The sequence below is a fragment of the Amaranthus tricolor genome, chromosome 5 (genome assembly GCF_026212465.1).
Source record: "Amaranthus tricolor cultivar Red isolate AtriRed21 chromosome 5, ASM2621246v1, whole genome shotgun sequence".
Classification (NCBI taxonomy): Eukaryota; Viridiplantae; Streptophyta; class Magnoliopsida; order Caryophyllales; family Amaranthaceae; genus Amaranthus; species Amaranthus tricolor.
Window position 1 is genome coordinate 23856536 of NC_080051.1, and position 20862 is coordinate 23877397.

General features: G+C 34.0%; 2 protein-coding genes across 3 annotated transcripts; both read right to left on the bottom strand.

The window, feature by feature from the left end:
- Positions 1–1571: 1571 nt before the first annotated feature.
- LOC130812892 (uncharacterized) lies at positions 1572–15192 on the bottom strand. 2 transcript variants are annotated; one of them, XM_057678527.1, is made up of 20 exons: positions 14946–15191; positions 14474–14560; positions 14319–14387; positions 14094–14226; positions 13940–13986; positions 13725–13811; positions 12579–12640; positions 12367–12409; positions 12198–12278; positions 9994–10113; positions 8374–8479; positions 6954–7017; positions 5917–5959; positions 5295–5558; positions 5045–5206; positions 4681–4806; positions 4309–4461; positions 3987–4073; positions 3537–3605; positions 1572–3081 (listed from the first exon to the last, which is right to left on the bottom strand). In XM_057678527.1, exons 1-20 carry the CDS (start codon positions 15075–15077, stop codon positions 2974–2976), a joined length of 2043 nt encoding a protein of 680 aa, XP_057534510.1. In that variant the 5' UTR covers positions 15078–15191; the 3' UTR covers positions 1572–2973. The 2 variants fall into 2 exon arrangements, with proteins under 2 accessions (XP_057534510.1, XP_057534511.1); XM_057678528.1 differs by lacking the exons at positions 1572–3081; positions 3537–3605 and having other exon boundaries at positions 3991–4131; positions 14946–15192.
- Positions 15193–16171: 979 nt separating this feature from the next.
- Positions 16172–19601, bottom strand: LOC130813847 (pentatricopeptide repeat-containing protein At5g46460, mitochondrial). The gene has a single exon (XM_057679739.1). The coding sequence runs from the start codon at positions 19137–19139 to the stop codon at positions 17430–17432; it is 1710 nt and encodes a 569-aa protein (XP_057535722.1). The 5' UTR covers positions 19140–19601; the 3' UTR covers positions 16172–17429.
- Between the last annotated feature and the right edge of the window lie 1261 nt (positions 19602–20862).

The following is a 20862-nucleotide window of genomic DNA, read 5'->3' on the forward strand; positions in this document are numbered from 1 at the left end:
ATGAAATACAATTGAAAAAGCAATTAACCTTTTAAATACTTTAATTAATATTTTCATTTTATTATATAATTGGGTTCTTAAAAAAATTAACTTCTCACCTTACACATGTTTCCATTTTGAACAAACCCAAATTGACTTGAACCAACCAAGTTAACATGAACACACTTACATGAACAACAATAAAGTAACGTTTAGAGGTTTATTATATACTCCCTTCGTTTCTCAATGAAGTTTTCACTAAAAAAACGCTAAAAAATTATTGAAAGAAAGTTAATGGAAAAAATATGGAGACCACAACTAATAAAAAAAGTTTTTATAAAGCTAGTGGAAAATGTGATGGAACCATAAGGAATATAAAATTGATAAAATGAAGTTAGTGGAAGATATGTGGGACCATAAGTATTATTAAAATATTAAAATGAAGATGAACAAGACTATTTTAATTCAAAATTTATGATATAAATAGAAAGATTTTTTTATGAAAATAACAATTAAAAAACATTCCAAAATAGCAAATAAGAACTTATTTAAGAAAGAAATGAGTAGGTAATAAAAGTATTAACAGGCTCTCTCTTGAGAGACCGTCTCTTCTAAAGACGGTCTCTCAAGAGCCCAACCCACTTTCCTTCTTTAGTAAATATCTTAATTTAAAAAAAAAACTGCTGTTTTAAAAAAAACTGTAGAAAAGTGCTTTCTTTTTGGAAGATGAAAAGTTTTCTGATTAACTGCTTATTCCTAAGCACAATAAAACATCATTTAGTAATAAATCAGATTTTTTTTAGTTTTGTAAAAAAAAAATTAAGGTTCATCAATGGTGAAAAACAGTGATGTTGAAGATGACAATTATGGCTAATATTTTATGATTTGATGTTAAAATAATATATTTGGGGTTTTAACATAATATATTCTGAATTATAACATAATATATTTGGGGTTATAACAGAATATATACATAATATATTGGGACTCAATATATTTGCTTGTATTATTATAATATCAAATTTGTAGTATTATTTCACAAATATATACTATTATACACCCAAATTTATTACGCTAAAAACATAATTATATATTATGTTATAACCCTAACTATATTATGTTATAACTCCAAATATATTATGGTTATAACCCCAAATATATTATGTTATAATTACAAATATATTATGTTATAACTCTCAATATATTATGTTATAACCACAATTGCTTTTATTAATTTCCCCCGAATAGTAAACATTGTTGTCTTCTTCAACATCACTATTTACACTATTGATGAAGCTTAATTTTTAAAGAAAATCAGAAAATTGTAAATCCAACTAATATATAACACAATCAACCCAAAAAAAAATGAAAATAAAAGCTTTAAAAACAAAAATGATGAAATATAAATACATAACTATGATGATTTTGCAAATGTTAAAGAAGATAAACAAAGAATAAATAACAATGGAGTTTAAAAGAGGAAGATGGAGATTGAAAACCACAAATAGAATTTGGGAAGGAAAATGAAAGTTAAAAAGTATTATTTAGAAAGTTTAGTTATTTTTCTATAAATTTAAAAATTATGCTGGCCTAAATTTAAAACGTCTTTTGTAAAGACGGTCTCAAATAAGAATTTGTAAAGTATTAATTAATAAAAGTACTATGTTTAGATAACATTTTTAAAAGGAAAGGAAGGGAGAAAAGGGAAAGGAAAGGAAAGAAGGAGATGATCGATATGTTTTCTATCCATGTCTTTGCAACATTAAAAAGAGTTATTTTAGTTAAGATGTGAAAGATTTCCATTCCTTATCCTATTCTTACCCAATTAAAAAAAAAAATAGTAAAACGATCCTTGATTGCCCTTTCCCTTTGTTTTCTAAATTTTCTCCTATCCAAACATATTTTAAACGGCTAATTAAAAATAACAACAAATTATGTAAAAGTCATTATTTTTTTCCAAGAGTCCATCACACAAGACTTAAAAAACCAATTTCCGAAAAAGAAATTGGTCAAATTATTTAATTTTAGTGTTTGTTAAATTAGCGATTTAAACAAATTCCTGTTACAAATAAACGAATCAGTTGATAAATATGAAGTTTATTAAACGGATTATTAAAGCAGTGTGCAAAAGTCCACGAAAATCAATTAAAGTGTTGAAAATAATTAGTGCTGATGATGGCACTAATCAGTAATTAGGCCAAAAAGTTAGAAACATAGACGAAATTAATAAGAGTATATGCTAAACATAGAGCCTTTTCCCCACAAAAAGTCTAAAAGATGGGGCCAACTGTTACTGGTAAAAGGGGACAACAGTCGAAATACATGAACTAACAGCCTAACACCAATAAATAGTTCATTTTTTTTGCATCAACCAGGCCCCCATTTTCACTCTACAACTTTAAGTTCCCAAAAGCATTCAACTAAGTAATCATATGTTTCAAAAGAACATCATTAATAAGAAAATAAGTTGCGTGTCCAGATCCAGAACCGCCTGCTCAGGACAACCATACATAACGATAATGGGAACGTAATCATATGATTATATGATATCATATCATGGTTTGACATCCTGCGTTCAGATATTATTCATGTATGCACCAGAATTAGTGGTGTCTTACCAAAACTATGAAAAGAAAACAGAAAAGGACAGCTCTTTTTTCCCATGAATCATGGAAAGTAAAGGTACACATCGTCTATTTTCGATCCACGCTCCACCCCTGCCTAAAAGTTGGTCGACTCATTTCTCACTTCTCACATCGGGTAGGTTGCCTGAGATGGGGTCCCGTCGTAAAAGTACAACATTTGTGTTGGGACTTGGGGCCCACATTGTGTTTTCTTACATTAGTAAGTAAGGATCGTATTATATAGATAGGCGATAGCGTATATATTAAGTATAGAGACTAGATCTACCAAGAACAGTAATGGGTTTCAATTGAATTTTACACGGAAAACAAGTCAAAATTTTGGTAGACAACTCACAAGTCACAATAAGGGTTATCTTTGAGAGGATGACACCCTGTTTTTTTTGTTGTTTCCTCTTTTAGAGCTTGATTCAGCCGCTTCTTGCTCTTCGGCCTTCTGTTCCTCTTCCAGCACAGCCAACTACCGAAGAAAAAAATTGTTAGGGCAATAATATACAATCTTTGTCACAAGGGGTCATTAAATCATTTGCACTTCTTATTTATGTGAAGTTGCATTTGAAGATCGCTACCAAGGGTCAGATGGAATTCGGAAACCATCCCTTTGTTATCACCAACAAAGGTAAGAGTTGCGTATATCCGACCCAGTGTCACATGATTCGATAATTTACTCACGCATCTCGAATCGAAAAAAAGTTATGGTCGGTTTTGGACTATTCTTGGACAAATTTGAGCGAATTGCGAATTCAAAAAACGAATTACAAATCATGTTACACTGACTCGACCTCCCAAACCCCACTTAGGTGGAAGCCAGTTAATGACGTTGGGACTTGGGGTAAAAGAATGTTGTTGTGATGACGATAATATACAAGGTCTAGTATCCAAACTTTTTTTCCAAATTGTAAAAGCTGTCAGTACCTCATCAAGAAGCGGTTTCAGCTCCCTATATCGAGCATCAGCAAGATCAAAACCATCTTTCCGAAGCTCCTGAAAGAGAGCACAAAACAGAAGGAACATTAACTCAAGATATCAACATATCTCACTATTAGAATGTTATTGTGATCACACCTATGTTGCGCTTTTTTCAAGGAAATTACAATAGAGAATAACCCTCAGAATAAATGGCATACTACTCATTAATTTTAGAAAAAAGCGATAAAAGCGGGTTAACACTGGTAGTAGGACTTGTTCAATTACGAGTAATTGATCTTGTTGCATTAGTGCAACTTATCTGAAATGCTGAAATCTAATAAGGGACTTGCCATAAATGAAAACAATCAGTTAGCCGTATGCATGACCACTCGATCTTTATTTACTGGTTAAATCAATGATTTTCCAAGAAAAGAGTAAAGAAAAAGAGTACTTCACCTTCCCAGTGTGTTGGGTGTGTTCATAAGCTGCCATTTGCCAGTACATATTGGTGCGCTTATAGAACTCTCTCAAAGATTCACCAGGCTTCACAAGATGCAAAAGAGATAATTGAGTGCTCGATGCTACCTACTAGCCAATAAATCTACAGCAATACATAGGCTACAAGTATAGTGAATAATTCGAGGTCCGACAGAAATTTTGCAGCAGAATAACGTCCATGATTTGGCAAGAGTTAAATAGTTTTATGATCGAAGTTCGAAAACAATATGATATAGGCATCGATCAAGAGTTAGATCAAATTGTAAAGAACTGCATTTACCACAGGCGTTCTCATTGAATCTGAAAGTCCAAGACTAGCTCTGATTTGCTCTATTCTTGCGCGTTTTTCCTTCCTTCGGAGATTCTTTCCTTCCCCTTTTATTAAAGCAACAGCATCCCCTATTTGACGCGATTTCTCGTCATCATTAACATCCTTCACAAAAGAATAATATAGTCACTAAGAAAATCAAATTTAAAGAATTTCAATAAACTTGATTCCCACTCCATTCGTACCATACAGTTACCAAATTACAAGGTTACCGCATAAAGAGTGGCAGCAGATATTTCATGATTATGTGACAAGAATCAAAAATAATAAGGGAGCTACTAAAATAAGGATCTTGTTAAATTGTAAGCAAGAATAGGGCAGCACCTCCATTTCTTCATCATCATCGGTCTGCTCACCGCTGCTTTCACCATCTTCACTGTCATCTTCGTCTTCTTCATCCTCATCATCACCTTCCTCCTCTGAAGCTTCAACCCATTCAGATTCTGAAGCCTGATATACAACAGAACGAAGAAAATAAATCAATAAGTACTTTATGAGGTCGTATTGTCAAAAAATAGCAACTTTTCTAGAGCACCAAGCACAAAATCATACGTGTGACATTTTTAAAAATTGTCCACGAGTCGATTATTTCATTAATATGTAACAATATAGACTAGTTCAGGCTTGACATTGTTGTGCTATAGCAGTACAATAAGCACAAGCTATCATAAAAAGAAAAGGGACTCACTGGTATTATGCATTTCCATTCATCCAATTTGCTGAGATTAAGAGTGTACAGATCATCAAGCGTAATTTCACGATCTTTGATCTCCATCATGCCCCCATACAAGTACAATGTATCTTTTCCAACCGCCAGGCACGCATTAATTCGTCCACAAGGCTTCACTACCTGAAAATGCATATTAATCCGAGTTGTGGGACCTGAGAAGGAGCCATAAAGTGCAATAGCCAGGACTTCTGAACTACAAAGTACCAACCTCTGGTGAAGTAATATTTTGTGATTCCAAGTTGGTATCGGGTTCCAGATACCCGCTGTCAGATTTTGAGCCCAGTCTACCACTGCTTCCATTATAGTCTGTCTCAATAGACATCTCACTTATGCTCTCCTCCAATTTATTTCCTGATTCTTTGTCAACCATAGCTGTATCGTCTCTATTTGCTACACCAGTGTCTATATGTGATAAACTAGCCTTTTTTTCAAGTAAACTTGCATGAATATTCTCACCACCCATCTTTTTCAACTGCACGGTGGAATAAAAACAAGCCACTATTAAACAACATGACAAAAGACTCCACTCCATTAGCCCAAGAGGATGACCAAGTGGTCGCATGATCTAAATGAAAAAAGCGAGGAAAAACAATTGCGGCATCAAGAACCTTAAAACAATTATCAACATTCCACCACATTGTGCAAGTATCAAGGGGGTGTTGGGCAAATAGCAATCACCATATAACCTTACGCAATATTTATGGTATTCAATTTTAAATTGGAAAGATTCTAATCAGTAGTCACCATAACTATTGGACTATTAGACAGTGGATATAACACTATCAACGTATAGCATCCACTGTGCACATCAGAATTTTAGAATCAAATACCTTATCTTTGCTGGACTTTTCCTTCCGGAGCTCCAACGGGTACCTAATAAAAAGAGAAGATAGTGCGTTAGTTTCTGCCAGCAGCCCAGCATCTAGGACCGTCAAAACTATTCTTTTACTTATATTATTAGTTTATGAAATATATTTAAGTATTCATTGAACTAATACAGGTTAAACGAGTCATCAACAGACAAAGAAATTCTCTACTTCCTACACATATACACATTGTAGTGCTTGTGTTATAGGACTCTAGTATTGGAGACATGGTTTGGGTAAGTTGCAGTAGTTCAAAGGATTTCTCTTATTTCAAACACCTTTTTATTATGTTGTAAGAAATTGTCATAAGACCTCTTAGTTGAAAAGGTGATGATCTAATACTAGTTCTTCCTCAAGGAATGTTAGAGCTAAGAATAGCTGGTTCATTGAAAATTATAGTTCTTGTACGAATTCCAAGAGTTTGAGCAATTTATAGAATTCCCCACAAATCAATAAAATCAAAGAATGAATTTTGGATGAAGAAAGATAAAATTAGACATGAAACCAAATGCTTTTATTGGATCTATATAGGATTCCCATCATGTCAAGAGGTGATTATTACTTATATGAAAATAGAAACCTTAATTATACTTGAGTTTAGAAACACTACATTCTATAACTCTAATGCAATTAAGTGACTCCCTCCAAGGCAAGATTTGAAGGGTCGTATGTGCGCAACCTTATCCATGTCAGTGAAAAAAAGAGGTGGTTTCCGATTCACCCTTGACAGTAAATATCATCTACAACATCACATAAATTACATACATAAAAGTGCAGATGTATTGTATTAATGAACCTTTTTAATACAGTCCAATATAATCCGAAAACCAAAGATTTATGAATCTTTGGCCCTATTGAGATAGGGGGCATAGAGTTCAGAGATGCATAAAAAATTAGTTGGCAAGAAAAATGAAGATAAAGGCATGTATCGCTTACGTTAGCTATTTCACGCAATGAAATGAATTTACAGAAAATATGAAGAATCAAAGCAAAACATTTACCAGCGGTGATTGTCCAGCTGGAAACCATATAGTTCATTTAAAAATAGACTCATCATAACATCACCTGCTCACATATACAAAAAAAAAAAAAAAAAAAAAAAAAAAAAAAGTCAACAAGAGAACTCTGCAGACATAAAGCATAATTGTAAGGAAAATGGAAAAGAGCAAACAGCATAAAGTAGAATATAGAGTTATAGACATGTTTCGCTGCTATTTAAGGATAAGCTCAGAACGAGATCCTTATGTGGAAATTCAGATTTTAATGGATGGATTTGTACACTTGATAATCTTTCCTCTAATTCTTATCTTCTCTGAAGTAACAAAGTAGTATGTCATGAATCAGGACACTCAAGGTCCCAAGCTGAAGTTTACATATGCCAGACGTGGGAAGACACAAGCAAGCAACAATGGGCAACAGAGTCATTTGGACCACTCTCAAATCAGTTAACAAGAGACAAAGAAGTACAAGGCAAGGGTCACATGAGCAAGGAAACACAAAGAACAGTTGTCATTCCTTTTGGAGTAGTACCTTTTGGTTTTAGCTTAGTACTATTGTACCAAAAATAGAGAAGCAAGCTTTAGTGTAGTATTATATATTGAATGCACTGTAATGAGTTTTATTCATGTTTTTGGAAGTTGTAATGCCTTTGGCTAAGTTGGAGTGATAGCCACTCGAAGAGCTTGTTAATCAAATACAACCCTTCTCTATTATTCTATCTTCTTACTTAGTCTATTACAATTTTTCTGTGATTAATTCAGCAGCCCTTCCACCCTTTTAAGTAATACAGTAATCTTCATCACCCCCGAGCAGCAGCCTACCCACGGTGATCGTTCCTTTGTGGGCTGTCCAGTAGGCGGCAGTATTACATAGTCGGTTACAACCACAAAAGATACAACCGAGTAATCACACACAGCTAACCTCCCTTGACCCAGAAATGAGAAAAAATTCATCATCACTAAACAAAAAAACATCCACTAATTGTCTAGTACAATAGAAGCATTGAAGACATTTGTCAAGTAATAGGTCTTTGAGAATGCAAATAAATGCCATAAGGCAGAGAAATTGACATTGTACTATTATTAAAATAATAAATACACTGATCATTGACATATTACAGCTCAACATACTTGTAGTCTCGTTGTCTAGAATTACATTTACAGCAATAACAACGTCAGAGCCATAATTCCAAAAGATTGGGTCGGCTGCATAGTCTAGAGTTAGTCAAACGTTCCAAGAGCTAGCAACTTAGCATTCAAATTAAATAATAGAACGTAATCAGGAAAGCTGAATAACGGCCAAACATGGATCACATCTTTACAAATACAACTAGTTTACCACTTTAAATTATACATTTAACAATCTGAAGTAAGAAGTGAATAAGAACAAATTTTCTAACGGATAAGTTTTAGTTAAACTGACCACCAGTTTCCATGTCCACCACTCCTCCAAAAAGCACAGCTCTTTTCTTGTGGACACACATAGAAAATCCAGCACGAGGTCCTGGAGGCATTCCACTTTTCTTTACCTGGACAGTAGAGACAAATATGCAAGTTTCAGAGAACAATTTGGAAAGAAATTCCAGCTACAGAGACTGAATACTATGGGTAACATTATAGTACAGGTTTATGGGTAATTCAAAAGTGAATGCCAACCACTATAATAAATTAAATGGAATACAAAGTTATCAAAGTTCAATATTGAGTTTGAAATAATTGATGCTTACTTCAAAAATAATTATTTCTTTTCTGCTAAAATATGAAATTCTTCAGAGGTCAATTGTTATTTTAAATTATGTTATTTGCGTTTAATTCATTTTTTCTTGTATGGATGAAGATGGTGTATAGTTTGTAAAGCAAGTTTCTCCACCAAATCCAAACTAACCAAGTTGATTTCACTTCAAGAATCAATGACAAATCGCACACATCTCCTTGGATCTAACATTTTGTCCGAAAGATGTAGTCATTGGTAATGTGTTGGATGTGGAAGCTAAATGTTTTTCTCCCTAGTCCCAGGTGGTGGACGGCTTCCTCTTTCTCTAGCCCTCCAATCTCATGGACATGTACTTGAACTCCTGTTTGCCCATGTGAGCATGGATCTGTTCTTGTACCTATCTTGTACCTTGCTTTAGAAGATTCAAGCACACATGTAAGTTGCAATGTACATGTTTTTCTACATCTCACGTGGTCATCTTTAGTTAGGCTGATTTAGTTGTTGGTCTGATGGGTGTGTAAGTAGTGGGTAGTTCTTCTTCGTGCATCTTTCTCTATAAGTCCTCCCAAATAGTGATCTTGCACAAATCATTAACCTCCTCCTTTGTCTTCTTTCTAGCCAAGTTGTTACAGCCTTGCTAACCTTCAGTTTGGTTGATTTAAAGTTTTTGGTCCAATGGGGTGTCCTTTCACTCAAAAAAGATCCCACCTTGCATTCTCACTCCCTCTTTAACTCCCTCTTAATGGTATACTCACACCTCGTATAGTTGGAAATAACCCGCATGCTTCACTTAGCTAAAGAGTTAATTATTTTTCTTCAACAATGCCTTCACTCACCAAAAACAAAGAATGTTTCTTAAACTAAATTCTGAATTTTATTAGAAGAGAACTTGTGTTAGTTCAAGAATAAAATTCAAATTAATCTTTTAGCTTGTCAACTGCAAGTACAAAAAAAGTATGGGCAATAAAGCATATGTCCATTCATAGCATGTAGAACCATAGCATAAAAATGTGATAACGCTCGCGATCGCGGTAATGGAACGGTGATGCGGTAACGGAAGTAATGCTGTTATCATAGCGCCTAAATATCGGTCGAAACCATAAGATATCGCTTGGTAAACCTTTACAATGCAGGAAATATCAATTCGTTTATTTTGGAAACCTTTACAACGTGGCCAATGTCAAAGGAATGTGGCCTTGTTTTTAATCCACGCGTAGAACAACGAGCACAAACATGGTACATATCTTAAGTAGATAATTGTAATTTTCTAAAAAATCAACATACGTCTTCCATTACAAGCATGCATAGATTATGTGATGTATGTCAAACCTTATTCCATTCCCAAGTTCTAGGGTCCAAAGACCACATGTCAGAGTGGACTACTCCCTTCTCCGTGCTGCTACTTTTATCCGAAGCAACTTCTTTGAAATAACCTCCATACAAAAATATCTGCGGTGTCATACAATAAAGTTATAGGAATGAATGTTCAAAAGTTTAGAGTAAACTAAAATATAAATCATATGCACCACAAAAGATTTTATAGGATACTAGAGATGTATTTACAAATTGAAAGGAGATTCAACAATAACACGTATCATAAAAAGCACAATAGAACTTGGTGACAAAAGTAAAGCACTAAATTCAAACATTTTTACATCGTCCTAAACTATTATATTGTTTCAAACCCATCGAATTGATGCAAGGGATCAACATGTTTTCTTACTCTTCTAGTAATATCTAAAAATAGACACATAAATAAGCACCGACCACTCAAGAAAAAATATTTGTTTAATTAGAAAAATAATTGCATCTCAAAATTTACATCCAATTGAAGATTTCAATGATATTATACAAACCTAAAAATTATAGTATACAATGGATTATAACCTATACGTCTTAAACAAAATTCCAAGGACATAAAACAATATCAATAGCTCCAAGCGTCCTCCAAAATAAATTTTTCTATATATTCAATCCATGAAATGTATGTCTCGTCAAAATCATAAATTCTTCTTATATAGTGGCCAACCTGTTCATTTAAGACTTGCATAGGTTCACGGCATAGTGAAAAATCAATTGTTGAGTTTGACACCCGTACGTCACAAGACTATGCGGTATTTAGGGCTTTTGAGGTGTCATGGACTCATTGTTCATAAACCCACACCCAGACAACCTCCATAATTTTGGTGGGCTATGTGGTTGGACAAAGAACTTTTGTAGTTTAACAATAGTTGAAGATTCTTGAGAATTATGAATATGTTTTGGAATTACATATTTGGTTAGTTTTGATTTTGGTAATCGAAAAGTTTGGTTGTTGTGTGTGGGATATAGGTTGTAGGATTTGCTTGGTTTTGGATACTCCGTTAAGGATATATTGTTGGATGTGCTTGAATTTGGGACTTATGATGTTGGGTGGTTTAGATTCTTCATTCTAGTATTGGGTAGTTCTCGAATGTGAGATGTGGGGGCAAATTTTCGTGGTTATAACTACTTTTGGTAAATATGGTAGTGACGTTGGTTATGGTTTTCGGAGAACAATCTTCTGGCTTGTTAGGATGGTTTGGGGTCGTCGGGTTTTGTATTTTTACCACAAGAGGTCGACAATGGGTTGTGGCCTATAGAGGAGTAGGTTGTTTGTGTAGGTGTAGGTTGTCCGTGTTCGTATGAACTTATTTAACACTTAATTCATGTTTCTTGCATTGATGCATTAGCCAATTTCATCACATTGAAAACACACTCTCATCGTTATCTTTTGTTGAAACTTCTTATTGTCAAACCCTTGATATTTTTTTTTGGTAGGTTGGAGATTAAGGGTGATTTTGCATTTATCGACCTAGCCTATGTAACGAACTGGTATTTGACATTATGGTGTTTATGGGGAAGGGTTTATAGAGGATGGGGGAGGATTATAATTAAATGGAAGAATTGTAATAGAAAATGTAAAAGCAAGGGCTACTAGTATAGTATTACGTAAAACCGATAGTGAAGTATTTCGAGCATACTCTTGGCTCCCAAAGAGAATTATTTCATTAGAAAAGATTCTCTTTGAAACTACTAGTAATAATCCACTTTTACGTAGCCCTAAAATGGATAATATACGAAGCTTATTTTATTTTTAAACTATGCTTCCTTCTGCCTTCTTTATACTCGAATCTACAGCATGCTCCATGCACAACAGTCATAATGCATATCCTTTATATGTGGTGAGCGTTTGCTCCATCAATGTCCACATGAAAAATTCTAGACTAACTTTCTTTTGCTTCTCTTCACCTGAGTCAAAAGCCACCCACCTTACAGCCCAAATCTAATGCATGGGACCGAAATAATTTATCAAAAGGCAAAGATGAAATAATATGTGAAAGTCAAGTTTACATGAGACATTTGAGCATCGATAATCAAGCAAAATATAACTATTTCAAAATATAACTATGAACACTAAGAAATCATAACAAGGGAAAAGGAAAAGCAAGTGCAACAGCATATGAAATAGCAAATAGATGTAAATCCGAATAGAATATAACCAATAATTTTACCTCGTCTTGATAAACAGCAAGTTGAAAGCCACTCCGTGGACTAGGCCACATGCACCCGGGTCGAGGCTTTATTTCTTGCCACTGTAATGAAAAAACGTGATTCTTTGAAACAAAGCATTGAACCAATGACAATTAAAATGTAATTAATATGGAGCTTATTATTGTTCACCTTGAATTGATCCAGGTCAAATACATGCAGATCATTAAGGTATCTGAAAAGAAATTAATAAAGGATCTCGTCAAGATATATCTTTGCCAATTTGCAACATGTTAACGCTATACGCAGATACATAGTCATCAGACAAATCTTCAACTAAATGTATTACTAGGTCAAAATTTATAAATTAAAAAGAACCGAGAACAAGAGATCGAAAAAACAACCTTACTTCTCTAAGAGTGTCATAAAATCCACCAAACACTATAATCTTATGCTTGTACAAAACCTGCAAAAAGCTGCTTATAAGCCAGGTGATAGAAGATCAACAACATTCAAAGTGACTATACAAAAAAAAAAAATCACATTTCATAATAGCAGACACAGTCACATTCACGCCAGCAAAACAAAACAGAGTTACAGCTAACGTTTTATACAATAGACAAAATGACTATTAAATCACGTGCACTTCTTATTATATGAAGTTACATATGATATTTGCTACCAAGGGTTAATCGGATATAATTTTTCTGTTAGTGTTTAGTTGCTTAAATTGGACCCCCAAACCCCCCTGAGTGAGAACCACTTAAAATGTTATTGTTGGGTAACAAAAAACAACCACCCTAAGAGCAAATACTACCATCGCATTTAAAGCGATCCAGAGACACCGTCAAGTATTTGAGGATACTTTGGAATTCTATAACAAAGAAGATATGAAAAAATTGTGGGATCTACTAAAGGCTATGAACTAGAACCTCATTAACTCAATTAGCATGGTCATACTTCAATGCAATGTCTAATTCGATAAAAAAAATATTGTTTCACTTCATCCAAGTAAAGAGAAGTAATAAATACTTCTATATAAATGAACTTCACAACAATAGATTGCAAAAACACAGAGCCGAAAATACATCAATAGAGAAGATATGTTTAAGCAAAGACTATTAGATAACAAACAGTTAGTATGATTCTTCCACATTGACTGCTATGTCACAAAATTCTGAAAACATTGGATGGACCATGGTTAATCTCTACCAATCATTGTGTCTCCTTACAGTTCACGACATTGAAAGTCAGAAAGAAACATTTTCTGAGAACTCTTGCAGCACTAGAACAACATGCTATTTACCCTGATGTCAAGTGGCTCCCTCTTTGTGGGGTTTGGGGGGTTGGATGTGACCTTACCTTTGTAAAATGCAAACATCATAATAATCAATAAATAACTTATTCCAAAAGTAAATATAGAAACTCAATAAACCAGAATGATATATCCTCAACATTGACAGTCTCATCAAAGGAGAAATACTCATCAGATTCAACATATTCAAGAATCTTGCAATAGCTAATGTAAAAATTCAATATATGATGCTTACCATCCGATGACCAGACCGTGGACTTGGAGCTCCCTTGTAATTCAATTGCTCCCATTGATTAGTTTTTAAATCCAACACCCAAAAGTCCTATTACCAGAAAACAAGATCTCCTTCATTAGCCATGAAGTAGGAACATGGTAACAGATACCAGGAAAAAGGACGAAAACCGTGACAATATTAGCATCTTTCTACACACAACAAAATGCAGATCTCACCTTGTAATGATGAAATCTCTCTTGATTTGGAGATGTAAATTCGCCACCTTCATTAATTATAAGTAAATGCCATTAAAGAACAGTTACTAGGTAGAAGGAAAATTGCTTAGAAGAAAACAAAAACCAAAAATCCTTGAGATTAATCAGTTTGTACCAAAGATATAGAGGTAATTCTTCCAAGCAACAGCTTGATGTGCACTACGAGGTGGTGGACTATTAGGGCTGGATACCAATTTCCACTCTTGCTTTTCGATATCATAGCGATAAAGATCACCGTAAACAAATGTCTGCACTCATTGCAAAAGAAATCCAAACATCACTCTAAAAGCTCCAATATGTAGCATTATATAGGCTTGCTAAACAATACAGATAACCTAACCTTATTGCCATTGTAGAATTCACCACCATAAAGGATTAATTCAGTCTCTTTCACTGGATTTATACTCAACTACATAACCAAAAAAATTCAACCCATCAATAATCTAGCAATTTGCAAAGAAAAAACAATTAAAATCGTAAATGCAACCCAAATACCGAGCAATTCGACCGTGGAGATGGGGCAGGCACATTCTCATCAACATGAACATCCTTCTTTTTAGCTTCCTCTTTCTGTATACTCAACTGCATAAGTACATATATCCCAGGTTAATTAATTGTGTTGCCACTTTCACAGGGTACGGCAAGGTCGTAGGTTTGATTCTTAATGCCCCTCTCCCTTAGCCCTCGGCCACTCTAATAAGTACAGAAAATGCAAATTGCTCATGATTACAAAATACCCACAAACGTTTAACCTTCTTTGATATACATTAACAAACTATCAATAACACAAATTTTGCAATAACCCAATTCAATTTTCAATCAGTTCTTTTCCAAAACCTCTCTAAAAACCCATAATTTAGGCGGAAAACACCATAAAGTAACAATCTTTATTTAAATTGCAAACTACCCAATTGGTAAAAATAATAACAATAACAATAAAATAAATTAAGAGAGGGAGAAAGAGGACCAAAATAGCATCAATGTCATCTTCAGGGGAGAGCTTCTTAGACTCACGACGAGCTTTTTTCTCTTCAGCTTTAGCGGTTTTTCTCTCGGTTTTCTCCTTGCCTTTCCCTGCCTTCTTCTGTTTCTTTCCCATGATTCTACTTTGTTCTTGTGTTCTTCAATAAGCAAAGCACAAGGGTTTCTGTCGGAGTCGATGAGCCAGACTATTATTTGAACTTTGAAGTTGAAACGCCGTCAGGAAAGGTTCAGTTTTATACTCCCTTAAAACTTAAAAGTACTCTCAACTCTCAAGTATTAACGTGTAGTCTTACGTGGATAGGATTAAAAACTAAAAAAATAAAAGAAAATATATAAATATAAATATTAATTAAAAACTGGTAACAATAATAATTTAAAGGAAAATTTAATTCAAAAAATCCAATTTTAAGTAGTTATCTTTTAAAATTTTGATTTTTCATATATAAGCGTGACTTTTGTATTTTTTTTCTTCAAAGAATATACCAAATTCTTTCACCTGTTAAAATAGATTATTGTAAATAAAAAATCACGTATCAAATTATATTAAATGTTATTGAAAGGAATAATTAGACACACGAAAAACTTTTTGTAGAAGAATATGCTATATCAAATGAAGAAAATTGATAGGTCTTTTAGAAGAAAAAAACAAGTAAATATTGAACCATTGTAAAATAAATGAAATATCGAACTTTTATAGAATAAATAAAAGGTAGATTCGTCAAAAGATTACCACAAGAACCGACGCCTGAGTGACACGAGCTAGCTCTTGCTTGATAATGAGTGAATTTGAACCTTGCACATGTGGCAGGTAAACCTCTTTGGTGACTTGTCTTTGACTTAATTAGGATTTTGCTTGGATGTTTTGTGGTTCGTCTAAATAATACGGGCATGGGCACCTAAGTGACACGAGCGAGCCTTGGGTTTGGCTGTTATTTTCTTTTTTGGGTTGTTACTTGCTTTTTTAGTTATAGCTGTTGTGAATTACTTGATGTATTCGGCTTTGTTTGAGTGACACGTGTAAGGGCGTCATATTAACTTTATTTTATCCTCTTGCTTATTGATCAATTAAATATTTTTTGCTTTTATTTTTTTTTAATTTCTATTTGTTTTATTTCATATGAAGATGTGTACTACTGTTTATATTTTATTTTTAAAAAATATTAGGAGTATTAGCCTGTCCAACATTAAACAAATGAGTATTTAACCGTCTATTATATAAAGTGTATTTGTCAAGCATAATGTTTTTATTATTATGCTAAAACGATAACCAACTGAGTTCATTCTTATCCAGTTAACCGAACAAAATTCAAACCTATATTCAACCCAATTTAAATAGGAAACGCAAACCCAAAACTAAATCTTAAACCGAGCAAAATCTGAATTATAACCAACTATGACCCCCGATGCTGACTTCGAATTAATCCTAAAGTTCAACCTAACTAAATGACTGAATTACAACCGAACCGAATTACAAGCGAACCAAACACCAAAAAATAACCAAATGCACAACTCCAGCCATGACCTATTTAGGATAATCAAAATCATAACTAGCAGCAATTAAGCACATCATCCTGCCTTTGAAACACCCACAACAATCAATTTCTTCAAAATTTGCTCTAGGAAAAGTAATTTGAACCAATATACATAGCAACTATTTCCCATCAAGAATCAAGAAGTTGTGGGTTGATTGACAGCTTTTACAAGAGGGATGGTTTACTTTGGCAAGAGGAAAGTATGCTACACCTGACGATGAGATCATCAACAGTAAGTCAAGAAATCATAGTACTTATCACAATTCACAACTACAGCTAATCAGTTTGTTAAGTACGAACTGATACCGAGTTTCTGAATTGCATACTAGTTTAGCTGGCGTTTTGCACGCAAAGCATCGAACTTTATCCTTAAACGCCGACAAAAGAACAATTGTCATAAAAAGTACAAATCTGGATCAACCATTGGCAATAGTCTTTTCCCTCCTTAGCTGCTTTCCTGAGTGATCAACCAGCTACATCCTTACAAGGCTACCATACTTTATCTAGTGATCATATTATTGTATGGATCACCCTCTGAACTGAACATACCCAAATAACACAGTGCACTCATCTTTCTTACAATGATCACAAATAAAACCTGAATCCTGAAGAACGAAAAAACAGGAATGTCTTGCAGCGATTATCAGCTCAACAATCCTATATCTGATTATGACACCGTTTAAGCTGAAAACAAACAATTGGTACATGGGAACGGCTGAATGACTCTGGTGCTGAGGTCCAAAAGTTTCCTGTCAGTGACATCCTCTACTAAGCAAAAGTGCTGCGCGCCATCATCTGAATTCTCTTGCAATCTTTCAGATGGGAGTTGTAAGCCTGTATTCACGCAGACGACGGTGCAATTTTCATGACAAACAGTAGGGTTTTCTGCAGTTTTCAGTAGTAAGGGAATTTTGATCAGAAAAGAAATCACGCCGTTATCCTCCTTCATTCAGCCAGCTACATCCTTCTTGTGTTTCTATTTTTCTGCTTTTCATCTGCAATCTTACTCTTGAAACATCATTCCATCGTTCAGCTGAAGCATATATATTCGATAATATAGTATGAGCTGCATTACAATGTGGATCAAGATCAAGTATATACTTCGACACTCTCTCAGCTATTTCGATATTAGAGTGTGTTCTACATGCACCAAGTAGATTTAACAGCATTAGCGAGTTTGCTTTTATCGGCATAGTATTGATAAATTCTTCTGCTTCAACTAATTCTCCAGAACGGCACAAGATATCCACCATGCAACCATAATGCTGAACATTCAATTTTATTGAAGTATACTTTCTGAAATACAGAAAAAATTGCCTCCCTTTCAAGAACATGCCAGAATGATCAATAGCATAAAGCAAGCCTGTTAAGGTAATTTCATCAGGTTCCACACCAGCACGTAGAATCTGTGCGAACAAAATAAATGCCCAGAGAGCACGCCCATGCTGTGCACTACCAACAATAATCGAGTTCCAGGTGACGAGGTTTTTCACTTTTATTCTTTTAAATGCTTTGATTGCATCCTCAATATTTCCACATCTAGAATACAAAGTTACAAGTGAATTTCCCACAAATGCCGAAGCCTCAAATCCCAGTTTGATGACTTCCGCATGGACGATTTGTCCTTTACCAAGAGACATTAGTGAACAGCACAAATTTAACACACTAGTGAAGGAAGACTCATTAGGAAAAATACCCATTTTCGTCATGTCACTAAATACAGTCAATGCTTGATCGTACTTGGAGTTCAAACTATAACCCGTTAGGAGGGATGTCCACACAACTACACTATAATGCACATTTTCCATAAAGATCTTTCTAGAAATTTCCGGTTGTTTACAATTTGCGTAGAATGTTATTAAAGAAGAAGATATAAATTCTTCGACAATGCACCCCAGCTTGACAATGCGGGCATGAATCTGTGTACCAAGCTCAACAGCCATTGAATTGGCACAAGCTGTAATCAAACACGAAAACATAGTCGCTGTGGTCTCAATCCCACAGCTAACCATCTGCTTGAATATTCTTAAGGCATCAGCACTTCTCCCATTTTGATCAAGCCCACTAATCATGGAAGTCCAAGAAACAATATTCCTAAAAGGCATATCTTCAAACATCTTAACAGCATCAGTAACTCTACCATTAATAAAATACCCATGAATCATAGAATTCCAAACAGCAACATCTTTAAAAGGCATTTCTTTAAACAATCCTTCAGCCACCTCTACTTTGCCAAACTGCATATACCCATTTATCATCGTGGTCCAAGAAACAACATTTCTGTCAGGCATTTCATTAAAAAACATTCTCGCCATAGTCATATTATCACAATCTAAACACCCTTTAATAATAGAATTCCAAGCTATTGTATCTCTTATAGGCATTTGGTCGAACAGGTGGAGTGCATCTCTAAGCCTACCATATTTTGTGTAATTTGTGATCATTTTGGTACACACACTTACATTTGAATGTGGAATCATTCCAAAACTTTGACCAGTTGACCCTAATCGTTGCTCAGTCATGTAAGTTGACATTGTCCTACAGATACAAATTGTGTAAGAAAGGGGAAAATTCTTGTGAACCATTATTTGAATTGGGGATATGAATCTGTAACAAAGTGAGAAGATTGTGAGCGATATGTGCATTCTATTGACCAGCTATCAATACGTCGATTTCCTCTCTTAAATAGCTCTTTTGCAAACAAGACACCATGAAACACAAAACTTCAGAATCATGCATAAAATCAAGTCAAAAACAACAAAATAATCATGAAAATGATCACAATTACACAAAGAATTCGGGGCGAAATCATACGGAAATGAGACATCAAATTCCCCAAGCCAAACCTTTGCGTGTTTTACTTAGCATATCATTTAAACTCTATAGAAAGTTTGCAAATTATTAGTAAAGGTTACAACAACATGATCTACCGACATCAATAAATTCTCCCAAACAAAAAGTGTCATTGCAAAAAAAATACTATGCAACTCTTACAACAACATAATTTGAAGTTCTGTTCCACTTGAATACAAATCTATGATTCTAAGTTATAACGTATACCATGTGCCGAGAATCCAGTGTAGTCTTATTTGAAGAGCATATATCAACTTTTAAGAAATATCATATATTTGATTTTTCATGTTCTTAATAAAAAATAATTTTTTAAAGGTAATTTAGTTAATTTAAGTAAGGTTAATGGTAATTAAGTTGAGTCAACGGCTAGTCCAATGAAATGACATAGTTACAATAAATACACTTTTTGATCTCTAATAGCTATAATTAATAAATAACCTAATCAAACTTTACGGTTATAATATAAATAATTAATATAAATAATTCAATAGAAAACCATTTGCCTAGTTTTTCGACAATCACATGGGAATTAGTGTTAGGGCTGTAAATGTGGTCAGAAACCTGTTTTACCGACTTGTTACCGGCCGATACCGAACCCGTTTTTGACCGAATACAAGTGACCAGATACCGACCGCTACCGAACCCGAATGGTGACCGAAACCGTTTCCGACCTGTTTTACACATACCGAAACCGACCGGTACCGAACCTGTTTTAAACCGAAAACCGTTTTCGACCTGTTTTTATCATACCGTGACCGACCGATACCGAACCTGTTTTCAGGCCGAAACCTGTTTTCGACCCGCTTAATACCCGTTTTTAACCGACCGTTTTTGACCGAATCTATATTGTACCAAACCTGTATTATACGAACCTGGAACCTGTTTTGTACCGAACCTGTTTTGGACCGAACTTATCTACATAATTCTTCTAAGTTGTCAAAATATAATAAAATTTTATATAAAATAATTAAATTAAACTTAATTATATTATTTCTATATGATAAAAATTAAATTAAATATAAATTTTTATAAAATAAATATATAAATTATAAGTTAATATATATTAACTCAGTAATTTAGTAAAGCCTTTTTCTTTTCTAAAAAATTAAGTATAAATTTTACAAAACTCAGAAATTGCAAAATTGCATAAACATAGTTCATACTTTGCAACTAGACCTGTCAAACAGGTCGGACGGGTCGGGTTGTATAAAAATATTTTCGGGTTCGGGTTGAACGGGTTTAAAAAATTACGGTTTCGGGTTTTGACTACCTTGTTTAAGACCCTAAGTTATCGGGTTCGGGTTGACCCAACGGGTTTTGCACTTTTTTGAAAAAATAATTTACGTCAATGATAATATATTAATATGTTATGTAGTGTACCTATTACGATAATATATTAATATGTACCTATTACGATAAAATTGTAACTTATATAGAGTACATATCAAAAGTTGCATGAAACAGAAAATAAAATTAGTTCAACAAAGTATGACAATTACAATTTAATAAACTTGT